Source organism: Xyrauchen texanus, chromosome 18 (assembly GCF_025860055.1).
Source record: "Xyrauchen texanus isolate HMW12.3.18 chromosome 18, RBS_HiC_50CHRs, whole genome shotgun sequence".
Lineage (NCBI taxonomy): Eukaryota > Metazoa > Chordata > Actinopteri > Cypriniformes > Catostomidae > Xyrauchen > Xyrauchen texanus.
Window position 1 is genome coordinate 14,061,572 of NC_068293.1, and position 14,485 is coordinate 14,076,056.

Below are 14,485 nucleotides of genomic sequence, written 5' to 3' on the forward strand. Positions count from 1 at the left end.
GCAGCAACAGATGTTTGCAGTGTTTTTTTGTATTTGTGATGGACCTGACTGCCTGCCTGTGGTTAGTCCCATGGCATTTAAACAGAGTAGTCACATGGCCATAGTTACCCATTATCAAGTTAAGGCCACAAAATAACTTAAGTAGCACGAAATTCTGTCTTAGTTCAGGGAAGAAGATGACTCTAGAAGACAAGGTTCTATAACAAAAGTTTTAGCTTATTTTTATTTATATTTAAATAAATAAATCATTGATGTTCTAAATGGGTGCATTTTATTCTGGCTGCTGTCCTACTCATGAGACTGAGGAGAAAGATTGTATATTAAGGTAAGTCACTATGCTAATAAAAACAATTTTGTGTTCTGTTGAAAGACTAATAACAATAATATTAATAATAATTGAAATGGATGATTGAGTGCATTTCCCAAAATAACACAATATGTAAAACTGCTCCACCAGGACCAATGTGTCCATTAGCAGTGAGACAGCAGTGGGTCCTGAGCAGCAATACTGTAGATTTGTACCTGAGAAGAAATTGTGGAGCAGTTCTCAAACCTCCATCTCCACTACTGAGGGGGAATCAGACACTGAATTGCATGCATTCATCATGATGAGGAACCAAGTAGATAAAGATACCGAGGTGAGGAACAAATATACACACACTTTGAGATATAGTCCCAGAACTAAGTGAAGATATTTGCAAGATATATTGCAGCTGTGTTTCTATGACACTATGCATCTATTACAGCCAGGACTGTGCTTATGTTTACCATTTCTATCAACTAGACTGCTAACTATTGGTTTAATATTTATTAACTTGCCTCTCTCACATAATGTATTGTAATTTATTTCTTTTGAACAAGCTTTTTACTTCTAAAATTATTCATAAATTCTCTGTGAATCACAAGATGTCATGGACTCGGTAATTTTGAATTATGTTCTTTTGAATAACTGCCACCGGTACACGAATGAACGTCACATGAATTCTGGACAATTTCCTTGAAGTTTGGTGCTGTAATTAAAGTTAGTGGCATACAGTGTTTATACTGAGCACACAGCAGGCACTTGTGTTGGGACAGGATCCCCCTCTAACGATGTTATACAGCCATTGCATTATCATCCTCCTTGCTCCTCCCAGTGCCATCATTCAATGAGCACTGCTGTCCTGAATCAACTCCAATCAGGTTATATAGGGGAATATTTTACTCCTGTATGCTTCTGAAATACTTCGTTCAGCAAGCTCATAATTTCGAAATCCACACATCTTTGCATTTTTAATGCTTTTGCTTTAGAAATTTGAAATGGACTAAACTCTGACTAGTTTAGAATATCAGATTGACTTTTTCTGCTTCTCATACAGAGTTTGGCCATTATTAAATAAATTACAAGTTGGAATCTAAGCTGATGCGATTTGCCAATTTACCAAAATTTTATTCAGTTCACTCAACTGTACCAGAAAGACAAGTGATGATGTTTCATGGGTTTACTTCAGAGATGACCTTTGATGTTAGGTCACTGATGTGGTCCTCAACTTTGATCAAGTATGGAAGAGAAGTATCATTTACTGAAAACTTTTCTTTTTATTAACAGAAATGTTATCACTTTTAAGTGAAAATCACTATCACAGGGTCAGAGCAGAAATTCTTGCACATTCTTTGCTCTAGTCTTTCACTTTGACTGCTCTTCCTGTTTTCCTCAATTCCTAACACTGGCACAGGTCATTTATTGATTAGGGAAGTAGATGTTCAGGGTATGTAGAAAAATAATCTTTACAAAATGTGTGTATGTGTTAGGAATGGGAGAAGCTGAACTATGATATCCACACTTTGAGATGTGCTCGTAGGGAAGTTTGTACACGCTGGAAGAAGATCTTGCTTCAGCTAGGTGAGGACTGTTTATTAAATTAACTTATGTTGTACATCTTTCTGTATTAATTTTGTGTTTATATGTCTTACTGTTTTTAAAATACTACTTAACATGGATTGGATCATGGTTAGGATAGCTAAATTAATAGGCTTATCAACTTTTAAAAGGGATGAGAAAACACTTCCCATATCTCTCATTGTTGGTGTCACAGGCCGTGCATTCAATCAAACTCTATGGTATTTTGGTGCAAAAACACCTGTCACTTGGTAGAAGTGAACCAAATTAGATAGATGCCATCACGGACAGGTTGTGTAACATGCCCTCATCCTCGACTACATTAAATATGGGTTATGATTGGTAATATGTAGGGTCTTCCCTAAATGTCCAATGCACAATACGGTTCATATAGCAAAACTAGTTTTCAGAACCAATGTTCATTTTTGTGTTTAAAAATGTTATTTACTTATGCGTTCATGTTTTTGCACAATGCCAGCCTTACAGATTGTAATAGCATACCAAGTGAAATGTGACACTCATTTGCCAATGGCTGTGTGTGTCTGAAGAAGTGCATTCATGTAATAGTACGTGCATGTTGTTGATCCAGGTTACCACAGGGAAGCTGACTCCTTGCTGACAGTGAACAGAAAGCCTATTCTGAGTGACTGGGAGAATTTGGAGAAGGCCAAAGAACTTCTGTGCATAGTGTCAGAGACGACAAACCTCTTCCCTCGTGGGCTGGGCACTAATGAAAGATACCTCTTTGTCATGGTAAACCTATTTCTGTATTAAAGGAATGTTCCGGGTTCAATACAAGTTAAGCTCAATTGGTAGCATTTGTGGCATAATACTGATTACCACAATCATGGCTGGTCAACACATTAGGCGACATAGGCGACCGCCTAGAGCGGCATCGTTTCGGGAGCACCAATCTACCTAGACAATTTTAGCATGTGTCCAATCTGTTGAACAAAATGCACCCTGTGCGTTCTGATAACGTGTTGTGGTGCCCCCCACAGAACATGTTGACCAGGTACTAAATGCCTTACTACCATACTACTCCTACTGATTCTTTTATATCCATGTTTGGCAAAAATAGAGCAATTTTTGGAGCAATGCCTGATGCTTGAAATAATCTCTATTTTGAGTCGGTTCTTCTCAGTGAATTTGTATAACTTGCAGACAGAATCGTTTGAAGTGCTTTGTCTCGCAGTAAAACAGTAACAGGACAGAGAACAAAAACAACTCTGAATGAAGTGTATGTTTACTTACAATTCATTGAAACAGAGCCTGCAGCTGCATTGAATCGTTTGCCAGTGATGAAGAAGAATGTGTGAGTGTGAGTGCAGTCTGTGAACAATTGTCTACTGCAGGTAAAGACATTTTCTAAATAAAAGTGGATCAAAATACAAACAGTACATGAAAGCACTTAAAAGTACCAAAAATTACCAAGCCAATACCATGTTTATTGGACATACCATAATATAGTATAAAAGTAAACAGGTTTTACCATATTGTACCATCACTGTACTATAATACTGCCACAGCAGGCTTTTGAGAAAGATAACTTCATCTTGTTCTGTGTAACGTGAAAAGGTGTCAATATGTTTTTAGTCCATAGTTTCATTAATGCTACAACATTTTCTTGGGTGACTTGAGGGTCTGGCCTAGGGTGCCAAATGTGGTAGGAACGGCACGGACCACAAAAATGTATTTCCACTTCTCCCACTTTTTCTTTAAAAAAAGCAAAACACTGGGTAACAGTGAAGCACTTACAATGGAAGTGAATTGGGGCCAGTCCGTAAACATTAAAATACTCACTATTTAAAAAGTTCAGCCACAAGACGTAAACAATATTCGTGTTAATGTGATTTTTATTTTGATAAAATCACTTACTAACCTTTTCTGTGTAAAGTTATAGCCAATTTTACAACGTCATTGCAATGATGATGTAATGTCAACAAAACATAAAACGACTGTACAAATTAAGATTCAAACAAATTTACAGCTCAAATAATACATGAGTTTTAACAGAAGAATTGATATAAGTACTTTTATAAAATTTTAAGCTTTCTCTGCCTTTAAACCCTCCAAAATTTGGCCCCATTTCACTTCCTTTGTAAGTGTCTCACAGTAACCTAGATTTTAGATTATTGTTTTGTTTTTTAATGAAAAGGACAGACGAGTTTAAATAAATTTTTGTGGCAGTCAGTATCAGAGCTTAACTTGTATTAAACCCAGAATATTCCTTTAAGCAATAACAATAACCTTTCTATACTGTATTTGTTTATGACATGGACTCATTATAATGGTCATCATGACAAATCATTTGATTAATTTAGTGGAGTTTTCCACTAAATTACACTTGGAATGTGAGCTGCTTGTGATCGTTATGGGACACCATCCAAGTGTCACATAGTCTAAAGCCCTTTTACAATCATGCCAATTGATTGTCTGAGTGACGCTTGTGACACCACCTTGGGAGCTACGTCACAAGCTCCATAAAGGCACTCGCTTTCATGTTATTGAGTCAGATTTTCTGTTCTACAGTACACTAATTGTCTAAGCCCGTATTTGTTTCTAGCGACTCACATTGAAGTGAGGATTATTTTTATTCCCTTTTGAGTGGCAAACATGTAAGGATGTCCTTGACACAGCGTTAATTTCAGAGCAATTTTAATGTGTTTTTTCCAAACATTTCAAGGGATCGACGAGGACAATGACGCATTGTCAAGGGTTGCAATTTCTCACCACGAGGCATTATCCCCACTTGTTCCAGTTCTATAGCCTCCAGATTTTGAGCTCTGTGTGCTGGAGCTATTTGGGATTTCGGCTTTGTGTCTGAGAAGATAGGAGTTCGAACGGAGACCAGAATCCTCCTCGTGTTTGTCACCATCCCCCTGAGCAAAAGCGTGAGTCTCGTCGGACATGCTCTGAGGCCTAACTGGGAGGCTATTTTCTGACGAACAAAACGTGCGAGAGACCATGCGCATCATAAGCTGTTGCCATTAAAAAATGCTGTATGAGAGAATTTGTTGTTGGATGGTAAGGAAACAAAATGGGTCCCTTTGTCCCTATTGTCTTTTTCTGTGTCATTCTGGGAGAATGCACATGAATAAAGCAATGGAGGAGTGGCCTCACTATCTCTCTCTTCCCTCCCTATTTGAAGTGCTACTCGTGGCCGAGGTGCTCATGCATGGACCGGTGAGCCCGGCTGCAGAACAAGGGTGCTTAAATAAGAGAATATTCCTAACTGAGTGATGGCGAACCAACGCACGGAGTGCTTCATGAGTGTCATTATTCTCTTGGGATTCTATCAGGAAATGCAAGGTATTTTAACTAGTTATTTATTTCTCCCATTTGTGGATCATATAGGCATTCTGTCAAGAGAAGAGACACGCACTGCTGTCTGCTCAGTGTTTTGATGGCGGCATAGATGTCGCTTTTTTCAGACAGCTGTTGGATCTACACTTGATGGAATGCATTAAGGAATGCCTTTGAGTTCCCTCAATTTCCCTGTGGCTCATGCTGGCGAATAAGTTGGCCAAGGCTATGCTTTTGTTTGCGAGGGTAAGAGACAATGGAATTTGTACCTCCTTCTATGAATCATGGTTAGTAAATGCATCTCACAGATGAGCGCTTGGGGTTCGTATCACCGCCATTCAGAGGGCCGCCGTCTTTTGACCAGCCGAAGCCCACTTAAGTATATATTGATGAAGCAGAGTTCACTATCAAGTCTTGTTTGCCGTTTTCCATGCCTCGAACACTAAAAGTTGTGTTTGTCTAGCCGGTGTGCAAAAGAACTTCGTATTCTGTGACTGGTTTAGTGTCTAACCCGTATTTCAATACACCAGTTTAGCTCAGTTTCCCCCATAATTTGTGCTGGCAAAAGAGCATTGCATATTTTCACCTGGAATTTTTCCTCTGCCTCCATGACCATGGGTCTCAGGGCAGGTGTAAAATAACTTGATGTACAATATAAATAGGTCTACACACGAGCCTGACTGGCTTCCTGTGTAATGAAGGGTGAGCCCCATTCAGTGAACAAAGTTGGACCATATAAACGTATCTGTTTCTCCCATTTGCCCTTCAGTCAGTATCAGGATGCGTTCGCTGCTATACATGCATTGAACACCCGACAGCCGGAATATGGTTCAGTTTCCCCCCGCAGCTTGCTCTGGGGAGTGAATGTTTATTTATTTTTTAACGCTTCCCGAATTCAGCCGCTGTCTTCATGACCAAGGGTCTGGAGATATGCATAACAGAATTCAATGTTCAACAAGTACAAGTGTACACAAAACAAAAAAAGTGTATACAGTTAACATAAGCCCCCAATGTTCACACACTCTTCCCCATTCAAAATACCAGGGAAATGGTTTATTTTGTCAGCATACCTGCTGTAAATACATTTCAGGGTTCTCATCATTTATGCCTGAATACAATAAAGGCAGAAACATTATTAAATAACATTCAACCAGCCACAGTAGTAGAGGTGCAAAAGCCCCCTCCACAGTGCCGCTGGTTGTGGGAAAGCCGTCAAAAGTAGGTGAAGCACACCATCTAGTGCTTACATGTCGCACTACAGGTGAGAGCTATGCATTAATTAATCTGTCTACCCAGCTAGCGGCTTGGCAGCAGCAGTGCTATTATAGTTACAGAAAGCTAACTAAAATCATTTTCGTTAACTAAAATAAAAATAAAAACTGAAATTATTGGAATTTTTTTTTTCATAATTCCAAGACTAACTCAAATAAAATAATAATAATCTCAAATTCATTTTAGTTTTAGTTTTTTACTTGCTATGGTGAATATGGGCTAAGTGGGGCAATTTTGGAAATTTTTATTTTCTTGACACTTTTCCAAATGACCAAACGACACATAATCTAACATTATACCTTTGAAGATCGCTTGGGATGTCTTCTACTTTAGTCAAAAGCAACAATATTCAATACTGGGAAGTAGAACCTTCCAAAATCCCAGATATGTTTAAGCAGCATTGCCATCTGGTAAAGTGGGACAGAGGAAAATGTATTCTCTAGAAAATATACAGTATATATTTGAAAATAATTTGATATTTTCTTCTACACTTTCACATCATAAAATCAAGATAACTTTTACTTGTATAGAAGCTTAACTAGATTTACCTGATTTATGTTATTTTTCTTTACCATTGCTTTTTCCCACCAGTGGTCATGAAATGAGTTCTGCCCAAAGTAAAATCATAAATTTTAAACCTCAAAAAGATAAAAGAATAGTTGAAGCAAAAATGTAAACTCTCTTATCATTTACTCACCCTCATGGCATCCCAAATGTATATGACTTTCTTTCTTCAGCTGAACATAAATTATTATAGATAAAATATATAAATATTAAGAATATTTCAGCTCTGTAGGTCCATACAATATAGAAATAAAAACTAAATAAAAAATCTAAATTATAATAACACTGGGCAGCAGTTGCAGGGCGTTTCGAACTGGGTACTTTGAACGATAGAGCACAGTTATGTCATTAAATTCTTCCAGGCTCCGCCAGTGTTCAATTGGGTTGTTCCGACAGATTTCTCTGTTCGGGAAGCCCCGTTTTTGATTCGGGAAATTCACTCTCTTTCTTTTTTTTTGTGCCAATGTGCTCTTAAGTCTTCATGGTGGCATAGTGACTTGCCTCAATCTGGGTGGCGGAGGACGAATCTCAGCTGCCTCCGCATCTGAGACCGCCAAACCGCACATCTTATCATGTAGCTTGTTGAGCGCATTAACGTGATATAGCGAGATATAGCGTATGTTGAGGCTTCACACCATCCACCGAGGCATCCACACAAAACTCACCAGGCACCCCATAGAGAGCGAACCACATTATAGTGATCACGAGGAGGTTACCCCATGTGACTCTACCGTCCCTAGCATCCAGGCCAATTTGGTTGCTTAGGAGAGCCGGCTTGAGTCACTCAGCACACCCTGGGATTCGAACAACTAGCTAACTCCAGGGGTGGTAGACATTGTCTTTACCACTGAGCTACCCAGGCCCCCAAATTCACTCTCTCTTAGAAAAAGGGGCAATAGAGGAGATTCCCCCTTCTCAGTGAGAATGCTGCTTTTACAGCCATTGTTGTATGCAGGACATGTTGTATGAATATGAAGCCTTGGAGGACATTTTTGTGGTGGCAGGGTGATCCTCTCCACATTCATTTGTTATATTTTATAATCTGGATGAGGGTTTGACTCCTGCTTCTCTCTGTTAGAACAGAAGTAAATTCATAATTCCTTTTTAGATGCTTTAGATTGCTTGTGCGTGCTTTATGCTTACCACACAGGCTTAGACAGTTGGCAGCTACTGTTCGCATGGCGTGAATGTATTTTGTTCCCATAGCAATCATACGCAGCTCGAGTTCCACAAAAGGGAACATCTCTGTTACGTATGTAACCTGCTGCATAGCTGTCCTTACTCTCAAGCAGCTGCATAAGCTTGTTCCTTTTGCAGAAAATCTGATTCGATGGAGCGATAGCGAGTGCCTTTATGGGGTCCATGACATGTTGCTTTACCGCCATCAGCCAATAAATTGCCATGGTTGTATAAGGGCTTCAGACCACGTGACACTCAGACGGTGTCCCATAGCGATCATACGCAGCATATCGTTCCCCTCAGGGAACCAAGGTTACATACTTAACCAAGACGTTTTTACACTTTTACAAGCAGCACAGGCATTATAATTTAAACATCCTCTTTGTTATAATCATTTTCTAGGATCGCCTGGTGTCTTTGGACAGTGCTGAGGACTTTGTGCATTTGGCCAAAGAGAAATATCCAAGAACGGAGCCTTGAGATGGAGAGGATCTATCAGTTTGGGCTTCTTTATGCATGGAAGGTATTTTTTATGATACAGAAAGACACGTGGGGGTATGATGAGATGGGGAATACTTGTCTATTCCCTAGTGTTGTAGGTTGGTTGAAACCAATCATAATTCTTCAACATCATATTTAGGTACTTCTTCTGATTTCTTTTTTTTAATACATTTTTTTAGCACTAACCTGATGTGAACTCATCAATGTTTTGGCCAGGGGAAAAAGGAATTTGTGGTATTCACTTCTGAAATATGAAATAACATTTCTGGTGCAAGCCGCTATTGTAAATATTTTATGTGCCTTTCAAACCTCCACTTTTTAACAGTCATTTGAAATGTACTTCAGATGTTAGATACAAAATACATATACACTGCATTGCAACTGCATTCATTTATTAATAGTCATATTCAATCAGATCATTATGGTTTCAAATGAAGGTGGTTTTATGACTAAAACAGAATTAAAATAAAGTCCATACATGTTGCAATATATTTATTTATTTAGTCTTTCTTATACATCACTACGCAATCTTAAACTTTCATACATGTATATAATTAGCTAAATTAGACTTTACTTTGTTTTGGAAATTTGTTGCCAATATAACTTCTTTGTAAAATGACAGGTTTTACTTTTATACATTTCTGGTTGTCTGGTAAATGTTATCTATAGTCTCATTAGGGTAAATCTAACCCTATATATTCTTCAAAAGGATAGAATTATCCCTTGTACTTCATCAAATTCACCAGCAGAGCTCAGCCTAATCTCCCCCTCAGCAGCAGTCCAGTATGATCTCACTAAACATCTGAGAGGGTATATCTCATGATGATGATTGACCAAAGTGTTTTTTGCAACTCTTTGTTTGATGGTGAACATGATGCCATGTGTTTCTTAGTAATGTATCTCTATCAGACAGTAAGTGAGAGCGGTCATAATTTCAGCTGTGCACACTGAACTATATATTGTTCTCTCTTGGGTCTGCTCTGAGGGGCCAGAAACAGATGGGGAGGGGGCTTTATTATAAACCACCTCAGTCTCAAAGCTTGGCTCTTTTGCATTGTTGTAGCAGAAACCTCTTGTTCTGATTATGTGTATGCATCTGTTTGTGTGAGATTGTGTATGTGTGTATATGTGGGACAGCGCTGGCTGCGTTGTCACGTCCCTCTAGCCATTGCTGGAAAAGTTTGTCCATTACCAAAATAAGAACAATATCCAACTCTCTAAAGCTGACATCATCTCAGGGTCTGTCAATGAAAGATGGCCAGTCCTCTTACAGCTCCTCACAGCATTTTATACCAGAGTATTTGATTGTATTTCATAATGACTATAATTACTGCATGGAGTCCGACTTCCTGCCAGCTCTACAACTGGGTCAGGGTTGAGTACTGTAGTAAAGCAGGGAACCTGTTCTTTATTTATCAAATCTACTCTATTGTAATTCTTTTAAATTCTTTTGAAGCCACATGATAGCTTTGGATGAGAAACAGACCAAAGTTGTTATTCACTGATAACCTTACCCTCAAGTGAGCTGTTAACCAAGTTAGTTGATCTTGAGTACTAGATCAGAATTAATAATTTAGACTGGTTTTGTGAAGCTAAAAAACTAACTCATTGAAAAGATCTGACTTGAACATTGAAACTTCTATAATTTCTTCTTTCATGTTTCATAGAACAAATAAATAATTATGAGCTTGGAATGACATGAGGGTGTGTATAAGATGATAGAATTTTCAATTTTGTTCCTTTAACTCTATTTCTTAAAGGGATAGGTCATCCAAAAAAAAATGATGTATCTTATCATTTACTCACCATTATGCCATCCCAGATGTGTATGACTTTCTTTTTTCAGCAGAACACAAATGATATATTTCAGCTCTGTAGGCCCATATAATGCAAGTGAATGGTGATCAGACCTTTTGTAGTTCCAAAAATCACAAAGGAAAATTTAAAAGTAATCCATACAACTCCTGTGGTTAAATCCATATCTTCAGAAGTAATATAATAGGTGTGTGAGAAACAGATAAACATTTAATCCTTTTTTTTTTACTCTGAAGTTCCACTTTCATATTTGAAAGTCAATTGTGGTGCCTATTTAGTTTCACATCGGAAAGTTAAAGTTAAAATGGAGATTTAGAGTAAAAAAAAAAAGAAAATAAATATTTCTTTCAGCAAGATGGTACACTCAGAGTAAAAGCATACAGCTTTCAGGATAATAGATTTAGCATAACTTTTAGGATACCACAATATCTCATTTGTGGCATACATTGTTGTGTCTTATAAAGTAAAAATTGTGAGTCTGTCTTTATTTCTTTGGTTCAAACTTGATGACATAAGCAGACCAACCTGACTGGAATTATGCTGAATTACTAAATTATTACAGAAATTAAATGGCAGTTTTAATTTCAGAGCATTTAAAGGACCACACTGTATGTTTTTTATGTTTCGCTGGCTCTTGTTCATCCTGAAGTCATTCACGCCAAATTAGACCAATGCAACGTTCCATATGGCCAATGATTTTGACATTTCCCTGCTTGTCACTCACCACACCACAGGGCATGACTATTGGTGTAATTTGCTCAGGCTTGTAGTATATACTCACATTCAAACCATGTGTATATGACTAACAGTGGGAAACTTTATTTATTTACAGGAAACCAAAATGCTCCATTGTGAACATAGTTTGTTACTGTGTCAACACTTTACGATGATGGCCAACACTAAAACAAGTGACATATTAGTCAAATATTCATGCTAAAACATAAACTCTGGACAAAAGCAACACTAATATGGAATACCTATATGCTCCTATTTAAGTACATATTTAATGCTATGATGGGGGGTGCAAGAAAGTTTTTCTCATCATTAGGACTTTTGGCAGAGAGTGTAGTCCGTTTTGTCTCTCTGTCTCCCTGCTCTGTTCCACTATGAGGTAAAACAGACCTGGAGCCAGAGATCACTCCCATTGTCCCTGTAATTTGTATGTGAGAGATCAGCTAGTATAGCGTAATTTTGTAGTTTAAAGAAAATTAGTAGAAACTCACAGAATTGCTTTTCAATTAAGCAGCCAGACTGACCAGGAACCAGACAATAATTGAAACTCTGTATCAGTATGTTACAGTAAAGATATCATGAAATTCTATCAAAATAACTGTTTCTGTCTAGTAAAGGAAAAACTTTGGTACATTTTATTAACTCTTCTTTTTTGGAATTGCATCAAAAACATTAGGGCCCCATTTTAAGTGTTCTAATAAATGACAATTGGTTTAATATTTTGTTATCTATTGCAATGAGATTTATAGGTTTTTAAATGTAGCTTAAATGTTCAAATACTTTTTGGAGTGACTATATATGCTCTTTAACTGTTTCTGCGATTTTCGTTTCTGCGAAAATTGTCAGGCATGAGCAAGGAACAGTTATTTATGTTGAATTTGGTCTTGAGGGGGAATAAGTATGTAATATACAGTACAATCCTGAATGCTGCTCTGAGGAGGCCACACTGTGTTTCCTTATTGAGGGAATTGATTCTGCTGCTTGCAGCCAAAAATGATTGGATACTTGCCTCATATGTAATGCAGTGATATAAATTGATGTTCGTCTTTCTATAAAAGACGCAAGCACAGTTCTAAGCACTGTTCTCCTAATGAGGCTCCAGCAATGTTGATTTGATTTCTCTATTCTCATAAAATTTTGTGTTGCAGTAGAAAGAGGAGCATGTAGCCCCAGGCATGACTACAGAGGGCCTAAGGTTTGAGGTTACTTAGTAATGCTTCTTATCACATGTGTAAATCATACCAACTCCTGCTTATTTTACCCCAGACTGCTGTTTTTAATGAACTCATAAGGTCATCATACTGCGATTCTTAGAGCAAGGATTTCTTTTTTATTATTTGGAAGCATAAAAAGAAAACCGAATTTAGCCTTAACACAGTGCTCCTATGGCTGAGTTTATCCTGAGAGACTGGTTACAGAAATCTTCAAATTATTGAAACCAAAAAATTAAATAAATAAAAAAATCAAGACAACAAAATTAATGCTTGAGGCCACATACAAACTAATATGTTTTTAGTTGAAAATGCATAGATTTTCCTGTGTTTACACCTGTCATCCACACTGGAATGTAATTTTCCTCCATCAAAATTTAGATGTCAGGCCACCAGACAGAGGTAGGATAACCAGCTTTAAATCAACTCAGTTGACTCATGGGACGTGCCCTTATTTACACCCTTCCTGTACTCTGATTTATCTCACCACAAGACACTTCACAACCTAAACTGACCCCTATGGCTAAGTCTACAGGCTCGCTCAACCCCCTCAAGAAACATTAGACTTATTTGGTTCAGTTGACATGAAACCCATTATGCTTTGTTCTCATGAGACTGGACCATATTGTATTCGAATTTGCACGTAAGCAACCTGGCATTGACTTTTCCAGTGTTTTAAGATTCTGATGCTATTCATTGATTTAAACAGTTTGGTTGAATCTGCTTTGAGGGGTGACACGGTCTCTTTGGAGCAGACCAGAAATCCAGATGTGCTTGGAGGGTGAAATGTGCAGTTATGTCACAAAAGCATGGGGGTAGAGAGGGGGGCCAAGAAATTTGTTCAAGAGAGAGGCCCTCTGAATGGAGGTAAACATACAGAAGAGAAAGCTTTACTGCCATTGGATTCAGTATAGTATGTGCTTGAGACAAATCAGCTTGTGTTAGATTACACACATGCATGTCTTCCCTGCGTTATGCACTGACAACCCTAATAAGTTGACTTTACTCAATTGATTGAGTAAACTCATTCCCTCAATTGGATTGAGTAATGGTATCTACAAAACTTATAGTTGGTGTTTATATAGAATAAACTTAAATATTTAAGGTAACTAGATGCAAGTAGTCAACTCAGATTTGCTATTGAAGTATTACTTATTAATAATTTTAGTTAAATTGACTCTCTGAATTTAGATCAATATCACAGTTAAAAAAGAACATTATAACTGATTTTAGGTCAATCATAAATACACTTATTTAATCACTGAAATGAATATAATTCAGTTGCACATGCACAAGGTAAAATTAAATGGTTAACAGGGTCCAACTTGACCAAAGGGGACAGAGATTACCCTAATGCTTTCATCACACGAAGCCACTATTTGCAACAAAACAACATAAATAATGATAAAACTAAAACCTCTATGAATTCTTAATAACTATTTCAATTATTTAAAGTGCCATTTGATCAAGGAAACAGGATTAAATAAATCAAGCACAAGGTATTGTGTGTATTCTGTATATTTGTACTCAAACATTTGAGTTTAACACTTAAAAACTTAAGTCTATAGATTTTTAAGAAAATTATTTCAAGGAACATAGATATTGAGTTATGAGCCCACTAATTTCAGTTCATATTTAATTAAGACAACTTGATGTTTCTAATAATGACAACATTAGGGTTTACAGTGTACTGAAAGAAATGATTATAACGTGTTCATCTGTGATATAATAATCTGTGTCTGTAATCCAGCAAAACGCATGCTCTATTGATTGTATGTGTGTTCCCATGGAATAACTGGCTTGCACCAATAGAACCATCCTGTTTTACAATAAAAAATGCAGAAAACAGTTCGAGAGAGTGCACATTAAGAAAGCGAGATAGATGTTCATGCTGCCACATAATAGGAATAGGAAAAACCCAAAACATCTTATACTGTAGGCACACACTTTCAGGTAACACTAACATCTTCATAATGTTCATTTATGAATGTACTTTTATTCATGGTTAGTTTATGTTTGATCATAA

General features: G+C 37.3%; 1 protein-coding gene across 1 annotated transcript; it reads left to right on the plus strand.

Annotated features, from left to right (window-relative positions):
• The first annotated feature begins 177 nt into the window (after positions 1-177).
• LOC127659336 (melanoregulin-like) lies at positions 178-9,105 on the plus strand. The gene is made up of 5 exons (XM_052149113.1): positions 178-325; positions 458-638; positions 1,792-1,882; positions 2,469-2,632; positions 8,603-9,105. The coding sequence occupies exons 1-5, from the start codon at positions 261-263 to the stop codon at positions 8,678-8,680; spliced, it is 579 nt and encodes a 192-aa protein (XP_052005073.1). The 5' UTR covers positions 178-260; the 3' UTR covers positions 8,681-9,105.
• Positions 9,106-14,485: the final 5,380 nt, after the last annotated feature.